Genomic DNA, 14,325 nt, shown 5'->3' with positions numbered 1-14,325 from the left:
ACTCTAAATTATCACTTTCAGGCACCGAAGGCGGGAGGTATCAATTTAACAATTTCAATTGATCTTTCATGGGACTAGTGCATCGAGTTCCTGAGAGGGCTGCTGTAATAACTATCGCTTATCTACCATTCTTCCTTTCCCCCTCATGAGCGTAGTAGATCTCTTGACCGGTGTGGGGATTCCTGGTTTACAGATTGGTGCCTCTCTCTGTATGCTATTCAACTCGCTTACTTCTCCCGTTTTATCTAACCTCGGAACCTTATCCAGTGCAGGCCACGTATACCAACCTAGAGAATGTGAAGCTGTATAGAGTAAGACTCCTAATATTCTCATTCGTTGCACCCATGAACTGTCCTTCATCAGCGACAATGCACAGACATCAGTAACAGATGTGTTAGCCTGATGGTAGCGCTGAGAGACAGTTCAGCAGGCTTAGAGGGTCAAACGCCCTCGGAGTTGGCAGATGAGGTGACAGCGTATGTTACGTCCTCTCTACAGTTTCTTCGTCTGACAAGTCCTATCAGCATCGTCCAGCGCATCCACAGAAAGGTCAACGCCTGGGCCCAATTAAGCCAACTACGAAGTTTCCTTCAACAAAAGGAGATAAAGGAAGGCATTGACCGTCTTCATCGAGACATTGACACGGCTGTGCAGAACTTCAACGTGTGTGACACCTTCTCAAAGCAGACCTTGGATACCAACATTGAACTCACAGATACAACTAAATTTGCAGCTGGCTCGTGGGCAGTCGGAAACCAGAGCTATCCAAGAACGTGATAAAGCCGAAATTCGCGAGCTGCTTGAACGAATTGTCAACAGCAACGACGATATGAAGGCGCTAACAGAGCATCCGGATATGATTGAAGATGTCATGGTGTCCCTGCAGAATGTATATATTATACGCCAGTGCCTCGACTCCTACTTACCTGCATCTGCTATTACGTCAGGAACTTCATGATTCCGAGCTGGAACCTAACCAGCAGCACAACTTCAGGCAAGGTCTGTGGGAAATTCACGAGCGTACTTCCAAACTGCCGCCTATGGAAGATTGTAAGTCAGCTTCACAGGTGTCTTTTCCTTGTTTTGACATTTTATACAGTGACGGGACAGGTAACCATTCAGAGTATAGTTGTTCGGGGAACATACAACGATATTTACAAGGGTAAGCAACCACTCACACTCGTGTCAGCGGTCGGCATTGATTTTCATTGAGCAGGTAAATGGCTGGACAAGGAATCTGTAAGCACTAATTCTCTCAAGGTCTTGTTAACGCTCACCATACAAAAGGTGTCGGTCAGACTCCCAAGGATTGCTGAAAGAGGCAACACAGATGTGCAAAGAGTAAGCAGATGGGGTTTACTTTGGGACGATTTCAGCCTCCTGACGAAATTTATAGCGGTTTGAAAGAGAAATTACCATTTGGAGGAGTTTAGATCACCAAAACGTTGTTCCATTGTCAGTGATTTTTCTTTCCTTCATACCTCTGCTGATGTGTTCAGATATGGGTTCCTGCGTATCGACGATGATGTTTACTCTGTACGTATCAGAACAGTTTCCCTCCTAGACAACACTTGACTTTGACGCCAGGTCAGCCCATGGATGGATAACGGAACAGTCAATGCCTTTATTAGGAACAACCCAAAAGTGGACAGACTACGTATCTTGAACGAAATTTCAGAAGGTATAGTTTTCGCAAAACTCATCGTTATGCCATATTCATTGTTCTCTAAGGCATGGAGTATCTTCATCGAAAAAATATTATACATGGAGACCTGCGCGGGGTAGGCACGCTTCGCTAACAGCGATATCTCAACTAATTTTTCATTCAGGATAATGTACTTATTTCACGAGACGGAACGGCTCGCCTGTCTGACTTCGGGATGTCGAAGGTTTTGGGAGACGTAAGTAAGAAGTATAACAGAAGGCTGTCGTGTGCTGATTTGAAACCTTTTCCTCAGTGTGGGAAGGGTGCGACTTCCTCTCCGACGATCAATCCAAGATGGGGCGCCTGCGAGCTTTTACAAACCGGTGGCACTATATCAACCTTCTCAGATGTTTGGTCATTCGCTATGGTGACTCTCGAGATATTGACGGGCGAACAACCGTTTAGCTACATCCAAGTGGATGCTGTTGTACAGCATGAAGTGTATCGAGGACGCGTTCCACGGCGGCCTGGACCCGATGTGACTGACCGCGGTCTCAGTAATGATCTTTGGAAACTAATGCAGCGCTGCTGGCGTAAGAAACCTCAATCGAGACCCTCGATGACAGAAATCAAGGAAAAGCTTCTATTCATCCGGGGGTTGACGTCACCTGCAGGCAAGTTTCGTTTCTCTTGTGTCGATTTATCACTCATTGGATGGCAGCCTCTCCGAAACGAGGATCCAAAATAACGTTCAGGAGTTCATCCTCTGCGGATAGTGCTACCAGCAAAACTCAAACATTTCATTTACCAAAGTGCACTTCTCCGCCTGCGATACAGACAGTATCCGAAAGTGGTCGAATTGACAGCATACACGAGTATGACCCCAATCATATACCTTCGCCTTCTTCCTCTTCCTCTTTCCAATCTAAATCGATGTCCCTTCCTATACCGCGTTCACATGAACGTCCATTATCCAGCGCGGCACCCCAGCCTCATCCCGACCATACTATTCCTAGATTAGACATTCCAACTAGTCTGGATTATTCGCCTGAGTTCAAGGATACTTTTTACTACAGCCCTGCTTCCGATCAAGAGTCGTCTCCTGCCAGTCAATTTTCAAGGAAGTCAAGCCTTCTACATCTTGAAAAAGCTACACTATCGCCTCAGGCAGAGCCTGGCGAAATTATATACCATTCGAACTCTCTGTCTGTCGTATCTGGCACTCTGGAAGGTCTTGTTGACCGGCTCATCAGGACGCATAGTATGTCCTCCTTTACCTTTGTTGTTGAAGAGGAACATCTCTGATCTTGACTTCTTTACCAAGGTTTGCAAAAGGATCTTGAATATCGGGATGTTTTATTAGCCACGTTGGTGGATTTCACACCAGCCGAGGATTTTTTTGCCATGCTAGCTCGTCGCTTCTATGATGCTGAGGTTGATCAGCAATTGCATGCTCGCAATAGAGTCGACACACAATACAAGTATGATTCCTTGACTTCTATGATTCATTGACACCACGCTCACATCACATCAGCGTCTATGCGGTGACCCTGTATTGGCTGTCTAACAGTAATTTTTATGTGGACACGCCCTTACTCTTGCGGATGAAGGATTTTTGTATCTCGTCTCTGTCTGTAAAAAGATCTTCCACGATGAACGACAAAGCCAAGGAGGTTTTGCGTGCCATTGATGCCAGAGTAAGTTTGACTAACTCTGTCACCGAACGCTCCTTGACATGTTCTTAGTCGGCTACTGTGGTACTACCGGAGACATCCCCTATGTATGATATCCCAAAGTCTTCAGAGATGCAGCCCAAGCATTTGGCTATCGCACTAACCCTGATCCAGGGAGACAAGTACAGAGCCATTATTCCAGCCGACTACATTCTTCACCTCAAATGTGAAATGGAAAACCGAGTAGAGGCTGCCAAGAAAGTTAATAAAGCAATTCAGTTGTGGGTCCAGAAATCCATCATCTATCCCCCTCGCCTCGATGACAGAGCCGCGGCGTTGGTGTTTTTCGTCAACACGGGCCAGGTATTGCTCTATCATTATACGTCTGTCAAGTGTTCATACTGAGAATCATTGTGTAAAGGAATGCTTGAAAATAAGGAACTTCGCATCCGTGGCTGCTATAGCCACAGCCTTGCAATCAGAGGCCATTCAAGATCATTTGAAGATGACTCTAGGGCAGCTGACGCCTCGTCAACGACAAGCCATGGACGGCCTCATCAACATCATGAATCCTATGTACAAATACCGAAGTTATCATACGGCCTTAGGGCAGCCTTCCCAGTTAGATGACAGGGAACGATGTGTTCCTTGGATTGGTGCGTCCCTAAATGTTCCTTCTATATCCTATTGACACCGTTCAGATGCCCACATCGAAGATCTGGACTCTGTCTTACAGAACAACGGGCCCACTATTGAGCATCAAGGTCGCACGCTCATTAATTTCGAGCGACATGTACGATTCATCGATAAGGTCAAGGAAGTTTTATATTACAAGTCACCAGATCTGGAGGAGTATCGCCCACTGGGCTATTTACGCTACCTGGAAGATCGATTGCGAAGTATTCGTCTAGATGATCCAAAATTCGAGCAATTGCTGCTCGAGCGTGCGAAAGCCCGTGAACTTGATGAAGATCGGATGCATAGGAATCGCACCCTAGAGCTACGGAGGGTTGGTTTCTCAACTGCATCCTGACTATCACCTCCAGACGCCTCCCTCATTACTGATACCCGTTGCTTCTTCAATCTTGAACCGATGATGGACATCTGGTCGCACTTGCTTATCCATATATCTATTTATATCCTTTGTATTCGTAGATGTGTATTGGTAGACGATAATGTAATATTGAAAGTAAAAAACAGCGAAAGCCAAAACCGACAGCAACAACTAAAGCGAAATATAACAATAAGATGCGGATGAATAGACTTGTTGAAGTGATATGGAGATGATATGTTTCACTCGCTGAAGCTCCATACCTTGACGTCGTTATCGTCGCCACCAGAAATGATTTTGTCTTCGCCTAGTGCAAGACAGCTCACTGCCGCTGTATGCCCTACGAGCGTAGCAGTACAACTACCATCTTCTCGCGACCAAACCTGCAGATGCGTAAGCAAGAAATATCTGAAGACAAACACAAAACGAACTTTGATAGTCCTATCATGGCTGCCACTAACCAGCCTCATTTTATCGCTCGCAACTGCCCAGACCCCTTCGATATGACCGAAGAATGTCCTTACGGTCTTCCCCGTATCGATATCCCACTGCTTGACGGTGTTGTCCAAACTTCCAGAGATCAGAATGGGCTTCTTCGCCCTGGTCTGGGACTGCGGCGCCTCTTCATTCTGTTCGTCCTTGGCCTGGTCACCTTCCACCTCTTCTCCACTACAATCATCTGCGAATAACAACTTGAGACTTTGTACCTGCCCCACATGACCGGTAAAGATCTTGAGACAGGCCCGTTGTGTTAAATCCCAGAGTCTAATAGTACCGTCGTCCGATCCCGAAAAGAGCATTTTTCCTGGATCGATCTGTGGAGCTGCGCATCCAGGCGTGTCGAACATTGGACTCTTCATAGTAGTGGAAGGTGTCGACGATGTATTGGAATCCCAAAGCCTGACCGCATTGACCCAATCTGAGTGACCTCTCAGCGTAAATGCACCTCCCGTCCTAAGATTCCACACTTTAATTGTCGAGTCAACACTGCCGCTGGCAAGGACGTTGGAGTCAAAATTGAGACAGACAACGCCTTCCGTGTGTCCCGTAAGCGTCCTGATAAGTCTTCCTCGTCGCCAATCCCATACTTTGAGTGTCGAATCCATGCTCCCTGTAATCAGCTTGACTTCGTCGAATTGCAAAGCACGGATAGCCCTTGTATGCCCCTTTAGACAGTGCAACTCGACACCGGTCTCAAGATTCCACACTCGGGCTGTACGATCGTAAGAGCCGGTGATGAGCACAGGAAATGCAGGATGTGACAGCGTCTCCATGAACTGCAGACACATAACACCATCCTTATGCCCTCTGAGAGTGCGGACCGTACATCGTCCACGTCGCCAGTTTTGTTCGATCGTCATGCGCTCGCTGTAGACATCCTTCCACGGGCGCGTAACCTGGGTCGTCGGCACCGGAGCAAGAGGAGCAAGAAGGGCGTATGCAGATTCGTCTCCCGATGTTGAGGAGTCGCTGCCGTCATCCGACCTGGACCGCTTGAGAGGTCGTTCGGATATATCAGCGAGATCCTCTAATGTTCTCTTTGCTTTCTGTTCGGACGACGACAAGGGAACGCTTGGCGGCGGCGTTAAAGCCTTGGCAAACGTCCGTTTCTTCTCGAGAATAGGCAGGGCCCAACCACACTTCCTGCATTTTTGACCGATGTGCTGCTCACAGATGCCTCTCCATAAGACATCGTCGTCAGCGAGGCTGCGCCAGTGCTTGGTAACTTGGGCCGCGCGACATAGAGATGTTGCATCGAGGTAACTGAGGACTTTAAGGGAAACTTCGCGAGGAAGAACAGTGAACGGATCGATTCGGATGAGGTGGGCAAGTTGTTCGGTAAGAAGGGAAAGTTGAGAAAAGCAGCACATGGTGAGCAGGCCCTGAAGAATCAAGGCTCTTCGTGGATGGGATGAAGATGAAAAGTTGGACCAGATTGCAGAAACTGCCGACCTGTCCTCGAGCGGTAGAGCGTCCAGAGACTGTACTGACAATTAATAGTCGTTCTTTATCTTTATCCAAGGCCTCGTACCTGCTGTAACTTCAAATTCGTCCCTTCATCTGCCATTCTTTGATGCCTCACACATAACTTTCTCGCTGGAGGTTGCTGTTGGAATGGCGGCGGTGACTCTGTTCCGCTTTCTGTATGAATTTCCTGCTCTGGCTGCTGACAAGGTATGTCGTCGTGCTCGTGGTCATCCGATGGTGGCGGCGACGACATTGGGGTATCTTCGGTCTTGGTGTCGAGGGCGAGGCGAGCAGCAGGGAATTGTGTCGCAGACGTACGACGTGCTCGCCGTCATGGTCGTCGGGAAGGAAGAAGAGGCGGGATACGGTGGGAAAGGAGGAAATAAGGTGCGCTGTTTACTTATAGAGGTCGGTGGTGAAGTTCGATCACAGTGATCTCGTGCAAGCTCAACGCCACATGTCGCAATTCTCGTCAAATTCTGGTGTATTCCTTGCAGTTACTTTCATATTTCTCACATCACACCGCAAGCACGAATCACTCTTCAATACTACAATCATTGCAACATCGTGTACATCTCCTGCTCGGCATTGAATTCAAGATATATATATAAGTTGGACTGAATGAAAAAAAAAAAAGATGAAGAGAAAATCGAACGCAAGGCACGAATGTAGACCGCTCCCCATCGTCAGTCCAGCGTTATCTTCAGGTCTTCCAATGGTATGGGCACAAAGCCGTTTAACACAATATCCCGGGAGGCCAGCTCTGGTTCACAGTGTGGCGGAACAAGTTGACGGATCAAATCCGGCCGTACAGAGAGTTCTGGTAAGTTTTTAATTAGCACAACAGCATATGGAGAACACTCCGTGAAACATACCTTCACGTTTAAAGTTGAACAGCATCGGGAATTCCTTCCCATTGGGCATCCTCGCGCCTTCGACCCGCAGCTCATCAAAGAAGGGGTGGACCATGGCCTCTATCGCACTGAGCCGTGCGCCAGGTGTGTACTCTAACAACTTCGCCACCAAATCAATTGCCTCGGGGGATGTGCGAGGCCGGAACACCTGCCATTAATCCTGTCAGTATCCAACAGCTCTATTTGAGTTACATGCACTACAAACTTTTGAGAAGGGGTGAGGCTTAATTTGTGGGAATTTGTGCTCCATATAGTTAGGATTCATCGTCTTGATCTGCTCTCTGGACGGCGTTCCGAGCACCTTGATGATCTCCACCAGTTGATCGATGCCACTCTCACCAGGGAACAACGGTTGGCCTAGCATTAACTCTGCCATCACGCACCCCGTTGACCAAATGTCTACATAAGCGAAACCGACGGTGAGTAAGGAACAAGAGCCGTGGTCAGGATGGATGACTCGTACCAATGTTGGTAGTGTAGTTCGTAGCGCCGAAAATGAGCTCCGGTGCTCTGTAATATCTGGAGCAGATATAACTGACGTTTGGTTCGCCGGCGATCAATATCTTTGCAGAGCCGAAATCGCAAAGCTTGAGGACACCGGTAGCAGGGTTGAGGAGTAGATTCTGTGGTTTGATGTCTCGATGACAGATACCGACGGAGTGAATGTAGGCGAGGGAGCGGAGGAGTTGATACATATACAGTTTGATTTGGAGCATGGGCATCGGTTGTTTGAGTTTGGCGTAGTGACGACTAGCGCGGTAGACGGTTTCAGGGACATATTCCAGCATGAGATTGAGATAGAGCTCGTCTTTCTGTGGTAAAATGAGCGACGAGTCGACTCTATGGGAATAGTGACGCACCTTATCACCATTGGAGTAGAAAAATGCTCTCAGGTCGACTACATTCGGATGCGAAACAAGCCGCATGATCTGAAGTTCACGGTTCTGGAGAAGCGAGACATTTTGCATGCGGAAGTAACGGAAAGAGAAGATTGAGTACCTTGAAGCGCTTGTCCTGAAGAACCTTCTTGATGGCGATATCCTCACTCTCTTTGGGAACGCCGAGCAGTTTCGCCTGGAAAACGACACCAAAAGAACCATTTCCAATGACCTTGCAGTTGGAATAAGACAGTTCGCGTGTGTCACCGGTCTTGCCATCTGAAGCAATGACTTTGACGACTTTGTGGGGATCATCGATAGCTATAGAACAAGGAAACAAGAACCGATGCAAATCGATTTATCGACAACAGGGCCGGAAGCGGAAGGAAAAGATGAGGATACTAGGTGAGTTGTAAGGCATGAACTGGAAAATGGTGAGACGTACGAGACATCTTTACGCCGTTTATGGGTCCATGGGTTGACATTGCAGAAGATACAGCAGGAGATTGTCTCGACGGACGCAGACGGTAGCCAGTGGTCGAATAGGAAGCCTTGACGGGAAAAGGACGAAGAGAAAGAGCAGGGAAAGGGCCTAGATGGAAAGGATACTGGACGGCAATGGACAGGGTATGCGGTGGAGAAGGGACGGGAGTGGAAGAGGAGGAGAGGATGAAGGGACAGGACTGGTCACAAGCCAGAGCCTCAACATGCACAAACACGCCTCCAATACATTTTCTTGTTTCTTTATTATTTTCCCCCATATTTCTTCATATCCTTTCTTTTCGGGACACGGCTATTATTCAACTAATATTCCACTATGCTGCTCCCTGTGCAAATGGGCGGGTGGGCACGTCGACGGCTCGCATTGCGTCTTAATATGGGCACGCGCCTGGACCAGGCTGGCCTTGGTTTCCGGCCATTGCCGTCCGCCCGCCCCCAGAGTGGCGTGTCGATTACTCAAAAGGGAAAGCCCCGGGAGGTTCCACCGCGCTTCTTGACCTCGGGATCACATCTTGTTCCCACGCGTGGCTTCTGCCGATCACCTGGTCCTGTTTTGGGAGTTGGCCTCGCGCCCCGACAACAAAGTATGTATCGCCTAAATACTAGTAACAGCGTACCAATTCGAGTGAATTTCCGACGTCCGTCGTGCTGACAGACGGCTAACGATCCTGCCGAAGAGTCTCGCCCATTGATTTTGCCGACGTCGACACGTGTTGAAGTGGTCAGATGCAGCCGAGTCGCCGTGACGTCTATCCAACTTAGAGAACGTTCCAACGCGTGATGACCACGGTATTGGTTCTCTTACTCACCTATCGACTCTATCGACATCAATCAATGCTAAGAATTCTTCGGCTGCTTGTTCTTCCCAACGCACCCTCAAATTCCGGCGACCAATGGGGCGCATTGCAGTCGCAAAGTCGGATACCAGAGAGCCTATCTCAGTACTCACAGGGTCAAATCATGCCGCTCTTCTATCGAGGGACGTAGACATCCAGGGACAGCGCGTGTTTTGCGGATCCTCCTCCGTTACAACCATTCTCGTCTTCTCTCCGAGTTTGTCGCGTCGATCGAATGCTCCGACGAGAAACTTGGCCGTAATTGCTCCGTCTATATGTCTGGCGGCGCTTACATATCTGCTACACTGAATGTCATTACTTGTTCGACATTCTCCACACAAAATCTATTTACTCTTTCTTGACTTTCAACGGGCCATGACTGATGAACGACATTTATCAAAATGGACCTCTTGACGTCTAAACGTCGACTTTGGCATTCACACCCATCATTAAAATATTCAGTCAGAGCACCGCTCATCGACATCGTCGGTCCGATCTCAAGCCACGTGTACGTACAGATCGCGACGCGATCAAAAAAATAACTCGTGTTTTCTATAACGACACTCAATTGACACCTTTTGAACTTTGATTCTACTCTGGCCATTTAATATCTCCTTTTTTGTTCCACAAATACTGGAATGCGCCCCAGAACTGCTCGCTAACTGTGCTGCAGCCAAGTACATTTTGGTAACCCTTGCAGTACGTAGGAAATCGTGCCCCCCAAAAGTTGATCGACTTGTGTCCTATTGAACAGCGGACCATTTTAGTGACTTTCAAGTCTTGTTACGCTCGTTTGCATCCCAATGGGCCTACTACCGTTAGCGATTTTTTTTTGCACTGGGAAAACAATCATCTAGACCCTTTGCTAGCCTCATTTGTCGCAAAGCGCTCGGTTTTTCACACTAAATACAGGTCATGTTGCTCCAATAACATTCGTTTCTCATGCCAACGGCTGGAGCGCTCCCCCGGAGACTAGGGACCCGTTACTGAGGCTGATTCCACGAATTAGTTTGAGCCGGTTGCATAACATCGGATCTCTGCGGCAGCTTTAACAACTTGTGCTCCGCCTCCTCGCTGTTTCTCCATATCGAATGCGAGTGAGCGGGACACCGGAAGAAGCTTCTCTGGACAACACAAACACTGACAACTCTGGTCCGCGAGGGAAGCATCGCTTGGCCGTTGAGGACTTTGTCCTCGGCTCTGAATTGATGATGGTAGTATAGCAAGTATAACGCAGCTACTTGATACCAACTTCAGTTACATAAGTTACGTTTGTGCACGCGTTCCCTTCGAGATCGCATGCTGCACTTGACAATACGTTTGGACTTTCTACCGGATAATTTAATCACTGGACAGTCAGCCTTCGAATCTTTTCGGAGAAGTTGCGGTGGCGTACACAAACTCGAGTTTTAGTAAAGGATAAGAAGGGAAGGGCGACTGTAATTCTGATAGGGTTTCTGATATCAAGCTATGCCTATAATACCTACAGCTCAACATGAAGTACGCACGCTGTTTCAAGGTGATCTGATTAGTTTGTACGCAGCGTTGGCCGAGATAGGCAGCAGGCAGGGCTCTTTCCATTCCACTCTTACAAACTAAGCAGGTTTGGCGAAGTAAGTAGAAGGAATGAAACGGGCTTATGGCTCCCAAGAAAAGAGTCCGAGTAACGACAGTGATCCCGTAGTCATCCACGCTGATTGTTCGGAGAGTTCTGCGTTGACCTCTTCGGAGAGCTATCATTGGAGTCAGAGAGAATAGCAGCTCATATTGTACTGTACGTTGGGGTGCGGCAAATCATGAGGGAGCCTACTCCTTGTTTTTATTTTGAGGTAAAAATGGTATCAGACAGGAGAAGCATGCCAAGATGACAGTGAATATGAAAACGGAAATCCCCTTCTAATATGATCTTACACATTAAGAAACTACTTTCATTGAGAGTGCTGTAGGTAGTAAGACACCAAGAAGGGGTTGTAGTAAGAGCTGGCGCAGTCATGTGATCGTGAAATACCTGAACGTCGACCACCACGATGGTAGTCTATATTGTCAGTTCGCAGCTCGTTGAGGCTGCGTCGCGTCTTCCGTCAAACAAAAATCGTTCTAAAATCGTCCATTCGCTCGTCAATTCGCTTGGCCTTCTCAAAAAAGCCCAAGTCGTCCGACCCATTGCGGCAACACACCGAGAGCTACGTGAATACCACTCTGACGACTACCTCGACATCGTCCTCGACGACAGCGCATCATCTTCGACGTTACATGGTCTCACGGACGACTGTCCTGTCTTCCCAGGACTCCCAACCTACGTCCAGCTTGTTGCAGGTGCCACCCTAACGGCAGTCAAGGCCCTGCAAATCACCGACGTCGCCATATGCTGGGACGGTGGGCGCCACCACGCACAGAAATCGGCTGCTTCCGGTTTCTGTTACGTAGCTGACTGCGTCTTGGCTATCCTTGCCATGAGGCGCGTCAAGGAGATTCACCACCCTCGTCCCCGTATCATGTACATTGACCTCGACCTGCATTTCTCCGACGCGGTTTCTCAGGCGTTTTATTTGCAAAATTCGGTCCTAACCCTCAGTATTCACCATGCTTCGCCTGGGTTCTTCCCCGTCTCGTCTCTTGCACCGCTCCAGCTCCCCACTCAATTTGACCCGTCATTTGACCCCTTTACGCTCTCTCTTCCTCTACAACCTGGTGCCTCATGTTCAACATACATGGCCGTGTTTCCCCTTGTGCAAAAGGTCGCGGAAGTATTTGCGCCAACACATGTTATAATTCAATGCGGCGTTGACGCGTTATCGGAGGATCCCCATGCGATATTCAACTGGTCCCTCTCACTTGACCAGCCTGGATCAATGGGCTATTACATTCATCGTATTCTCACGACTTTTCCGGGGAAAAAGCTCTTACTCGGCGGAGGAGGCTACAACTCCCCTAATGCAGCTAGAGCCTGGGCGTATCTGACGTCTGTCGCTGTGAGTTTCTTCAATTCACGTCAACCTAGGCACTAACATACATATAGTTATCTGATCCATTACCCATTAGTACTGAAATTCCCTACGACCATCCCTTTTTCCCATTGTACGCCCCTTCATTCACCCTTGACGTCCCAGAAGGGACTATGCAGGACCAGAACACTCCAGAATATCTTACTCACATCATAGACTCGTTCACGAAGCATATCATTCCTGCCCTTGAAAACGCAATTACACCAAAAGCGCCTTGATGCTGGTCTTTGTCCTTTGCTCGCAGTCCGCAAAGATGGACAGTGCATCTTTCATTTTTCTCGCCGTTTCCGCATTCCTATCAAATGCCTCCCTCAACAACTTACTGCCGTCTGCTAAGTAATCTCGTTCGATAGCTGTATATGCGGTTAGGATAGTCCCACAGGACAGCGACATACGCACTTTTTAACTCCTCGACTGTCAATTCGCGTTTCATAAGATCATCGAAGTGGTCGACGGGTACCGGAGGAAGGCTAGCCAGTTCATCGAGTACGGCACCCGACAAAGTCATGTGGTCGGGCTGCAGAGATGCGAGTGCGATCACTTCTTGAGCAGTAACAATACTGCGTTATCGATAAGCTCTTGGTGCACTTCATCAGCTACATAATAATACGCACCTCGCTGGCATGACTTTGGTCTTGGTTCCCTTAGTTTTATAAACCATTACGATCGCCCGTACCACATCAATCATTGGATGCTCCTCCCCCTTCACGCCCACTTTGTATGCTTTCCATAGTCCTTCTTGGAAATGCACACGCAGTTCTATCGTCCAAGTGGTCATTAAGATAGGCTAATCAAGATATGCATTGCCCTTACCATTGAAGTACGGTGCGAGGTACACACAGCCTGCCAAACTTGCTGCGACGGCTTGCTCCACCCCGAAGATACATGTTCCAAGGGTCTGGATACCATCATCTTGAAGGATTTTGCATGCCTGTGCTCCCTCGGGTGTAATTGGTATTTTTATGCAAACTCTCGCTCGTGGAACACCTAGCTCCTCGAATGTTGCAACGATTCTTCGTGCTTCGCTTACGGTTCCCTCCACACTATAGCCAACACTAGGGCTTGTTTGAGCGTGCACATTCCCGGAGAGATATGGAAGTACTCGTTTCGCTAGAAGGACGGTCTATGTATTGATCATTCTAGTGAGTGGGTGGAAGGCATCTCATGATTATAGGATCAAGGAACATACCAAAACATCCAATACTCGTTCCACGCTCCCACCGCCGCTTACTTTCACCGCTTCTGCGAGTAGTTCTGGGGTCGCAGTTCCGGCTACAATCGCCTGATTCGAAGTCATGTCTACGAATTTGACGCTATCGCTGGTGTGCCGATTCGCCACGGTTGGATTCATGGAGTCGACGTCGACAGTGAGAAGCGCGCGTACTTGGTCGAGGAGAGTGGTCATCGTGGAAAACTGACAATTTCTGGGTGAGAAGTCGTTACTCTATTTTCCTTCAGATTTGATAAGTCTTATGGTTGTGTCAAGGCCGGGGCGAAATCTTGAAAACCGGGGTTAAGAGCATGAGGAATGTTAGATATTCGGGCCGGTATACTTGCATAGGACCAGATATCAACAGCGTTTCTACCGTCCAACATACCAGTTCCAACACATTGAAGGCAACTGGACATATTAAAACCGACTAATACCATCTCCGCGAGCTACCGATTGAAATGAAGTATTTAGAAAGCAATCCCCGAGCTATTACAGAATATGGGACCTGTAACGTACGACGGAAGCGTAGCCTCTGCAGATGGTATAAGCGGATGGTCACAGGGGGGGGAGGAATCTTTGTTCACATTCAGATGGAAGCAGTCAAACCCAGTCGGACCTAACTTCTGATAGAAGTCGCTGGT

General features: G+C 48.2%; 5 protein-coding genes across 5 annotated transcripts; 2 read left to right on the top strand and 3 right to left on the bottom strand.

Moving 5' to 3' along the window:
• Window positions 1-69: 69 nt before the first annotated feature.
• EV420DRAFT_1763213 (uncharacterized protein) lies at window positions 70-4,456 on the top strand. Its single transcript, XM_060480735.1, has 21 exons — window positions 70-209; window positions 268-311; window positions 364-476; window positions 525-663; window positions 716-889; window positions 948-1,050; window positions 1,100-1,162; window positions 1,217-1,239; window positions 1,288-1,341; window positions 1,397-1,455; window positions 1,500-1,536; window positions 1,588-1,681; window positions 1,732-1,781; window positions 1,830-1,901; window positions 1,959-2,328; window positions 2,367-2,906; window positions 2,970-3,126; window positions 3,180-3,342; window positions 3,391-3,681; window positions 3,740-3,974; window positions 4,020-4,456. The coding sequence occupies exons 1-21, from the start codon at window positions 146-148 to the stop codon at window positions 4,349-4,351; spliced, it is 3,177 nt and encodes a 1,058-aa protein (XP_060331695.1). The 5' UTR covers window positions 70-145; the 3' UTR covers window positions 4,352-4,456.
• A 2-nt stretch (window positions 4,457-4,458) lies between these two features.
• On the bottom strand, window positions 4,459-6,863 carry EV420DRAFT_1332800 (F-box/WD repeat-containing protein pof1). Its single transcript, XM_060468829.1, has 3 exons — window positions 6,402-6,863; window positions 4,801-6,351; window positions 4,459-4,752 (listed from the first exon to the last, which is right to left on the bottom strand). The coding sequence occupies exons 1-3, from the start codon at window positions 6,588-6,590 to the stop codon at window positions 4,612-4,614; spliced, it is 1,881 nt and encodes a 626-aa protein (XP_060331694.1). The 5' UTR covers window positions 6,591-6,863; the 3' UTR covers window positions 4,459-4,611.
• Window positions 6,864-8,825, bottom strand: EV420DRAFT_1536206 (kinase-like domain-containing protein). The gene is made up of 7 exons (XM_060472865.1): window positions 8,575-8,825; window positions 8,251-8,450; window positions 8,112-8,195; window positions 7,715-8,063; window positions 7,457-7,650; window positions 7,213-7,399; window positions 6,864-7,157 (listed from the first exon to the last, which is right to left on the bottom strand). The coding sequence occupies exons 1-7, from the start codon at window positions 8,612-8,614 to the stop codon at window positions 7,024-7,026; spliced, it is 1,188 nt and encodes a 395-aa protein (XP_060331693.1). The 5' UTR covers window positions 8,615-8,825; the 3' UTR covers window positions 6,864-7,023.
• Window positions 8,826-11,493: 2,668 nt separating this feature from the next.
• Window positions 11,494-12,689, top strand: EV420DRAFT_1641703 (histone deacetylase complex protein; the record flags this gene model as incomplete). Its single annotated transcript, XM_060477271.1, has 2 exons — window positions 11,494-12,438; window positions 12,486-12,689. 2 exons carry the CDS (start codon window positions 11,494-11,496, stop codon window positions 12,687-12,689), a joined length of 1,149 nt encoding a protein of 382 aa, XP_060331692.1.
• Window positions 12,633-14,211, bottom strand: EV420DRAFT_269371 (uncharacterized protein). Its single transcript, XM_060481479.1, has 5 exons — window positions 14,190-14,211; window positions 13,661-14,130; window positions 13,285-13,594; window positions 13,086-13,230; window positions 12,633-13,031 (listed from the first exon to the last, which is right to left on the bottom strand). Exons 2-5 carry the CDS (start codon window positions 13,874-13,876, stop codon window positions 12,791-12,793), a joined length of 912 nt encoding a protein of 303 aa, XP_060331691.1. The 5' UTR covers window positions 13,877-14,130; window positions 14,190-14,211; the 3' UTR covers window positions 12,633-12,790.
• Between the last annotated feature and the right edge of the window lie 114 nt (window positions 14,212-14,325).

Source organism: Desarmillaria tabescens (assembly GCF_030435595.1).
Source record: "Desarmillaria tabescens strain CCBAS 213 chromosome Unknown EV420scaffold_14, whole genome shotgun sequence".
Lineage (NCBI taxonomy): Eukaryota > Fungi > Basidiomycota > Agaricomycetes > Agaricales > Physalacriaceae > Desarmillaria > Desarmillaria tabescens.
The sequence above is the reverse complement of the archived record's forward strand: the minus strand, read 5'-3'. Positions and strand labels throughout refer to the sequence as shown.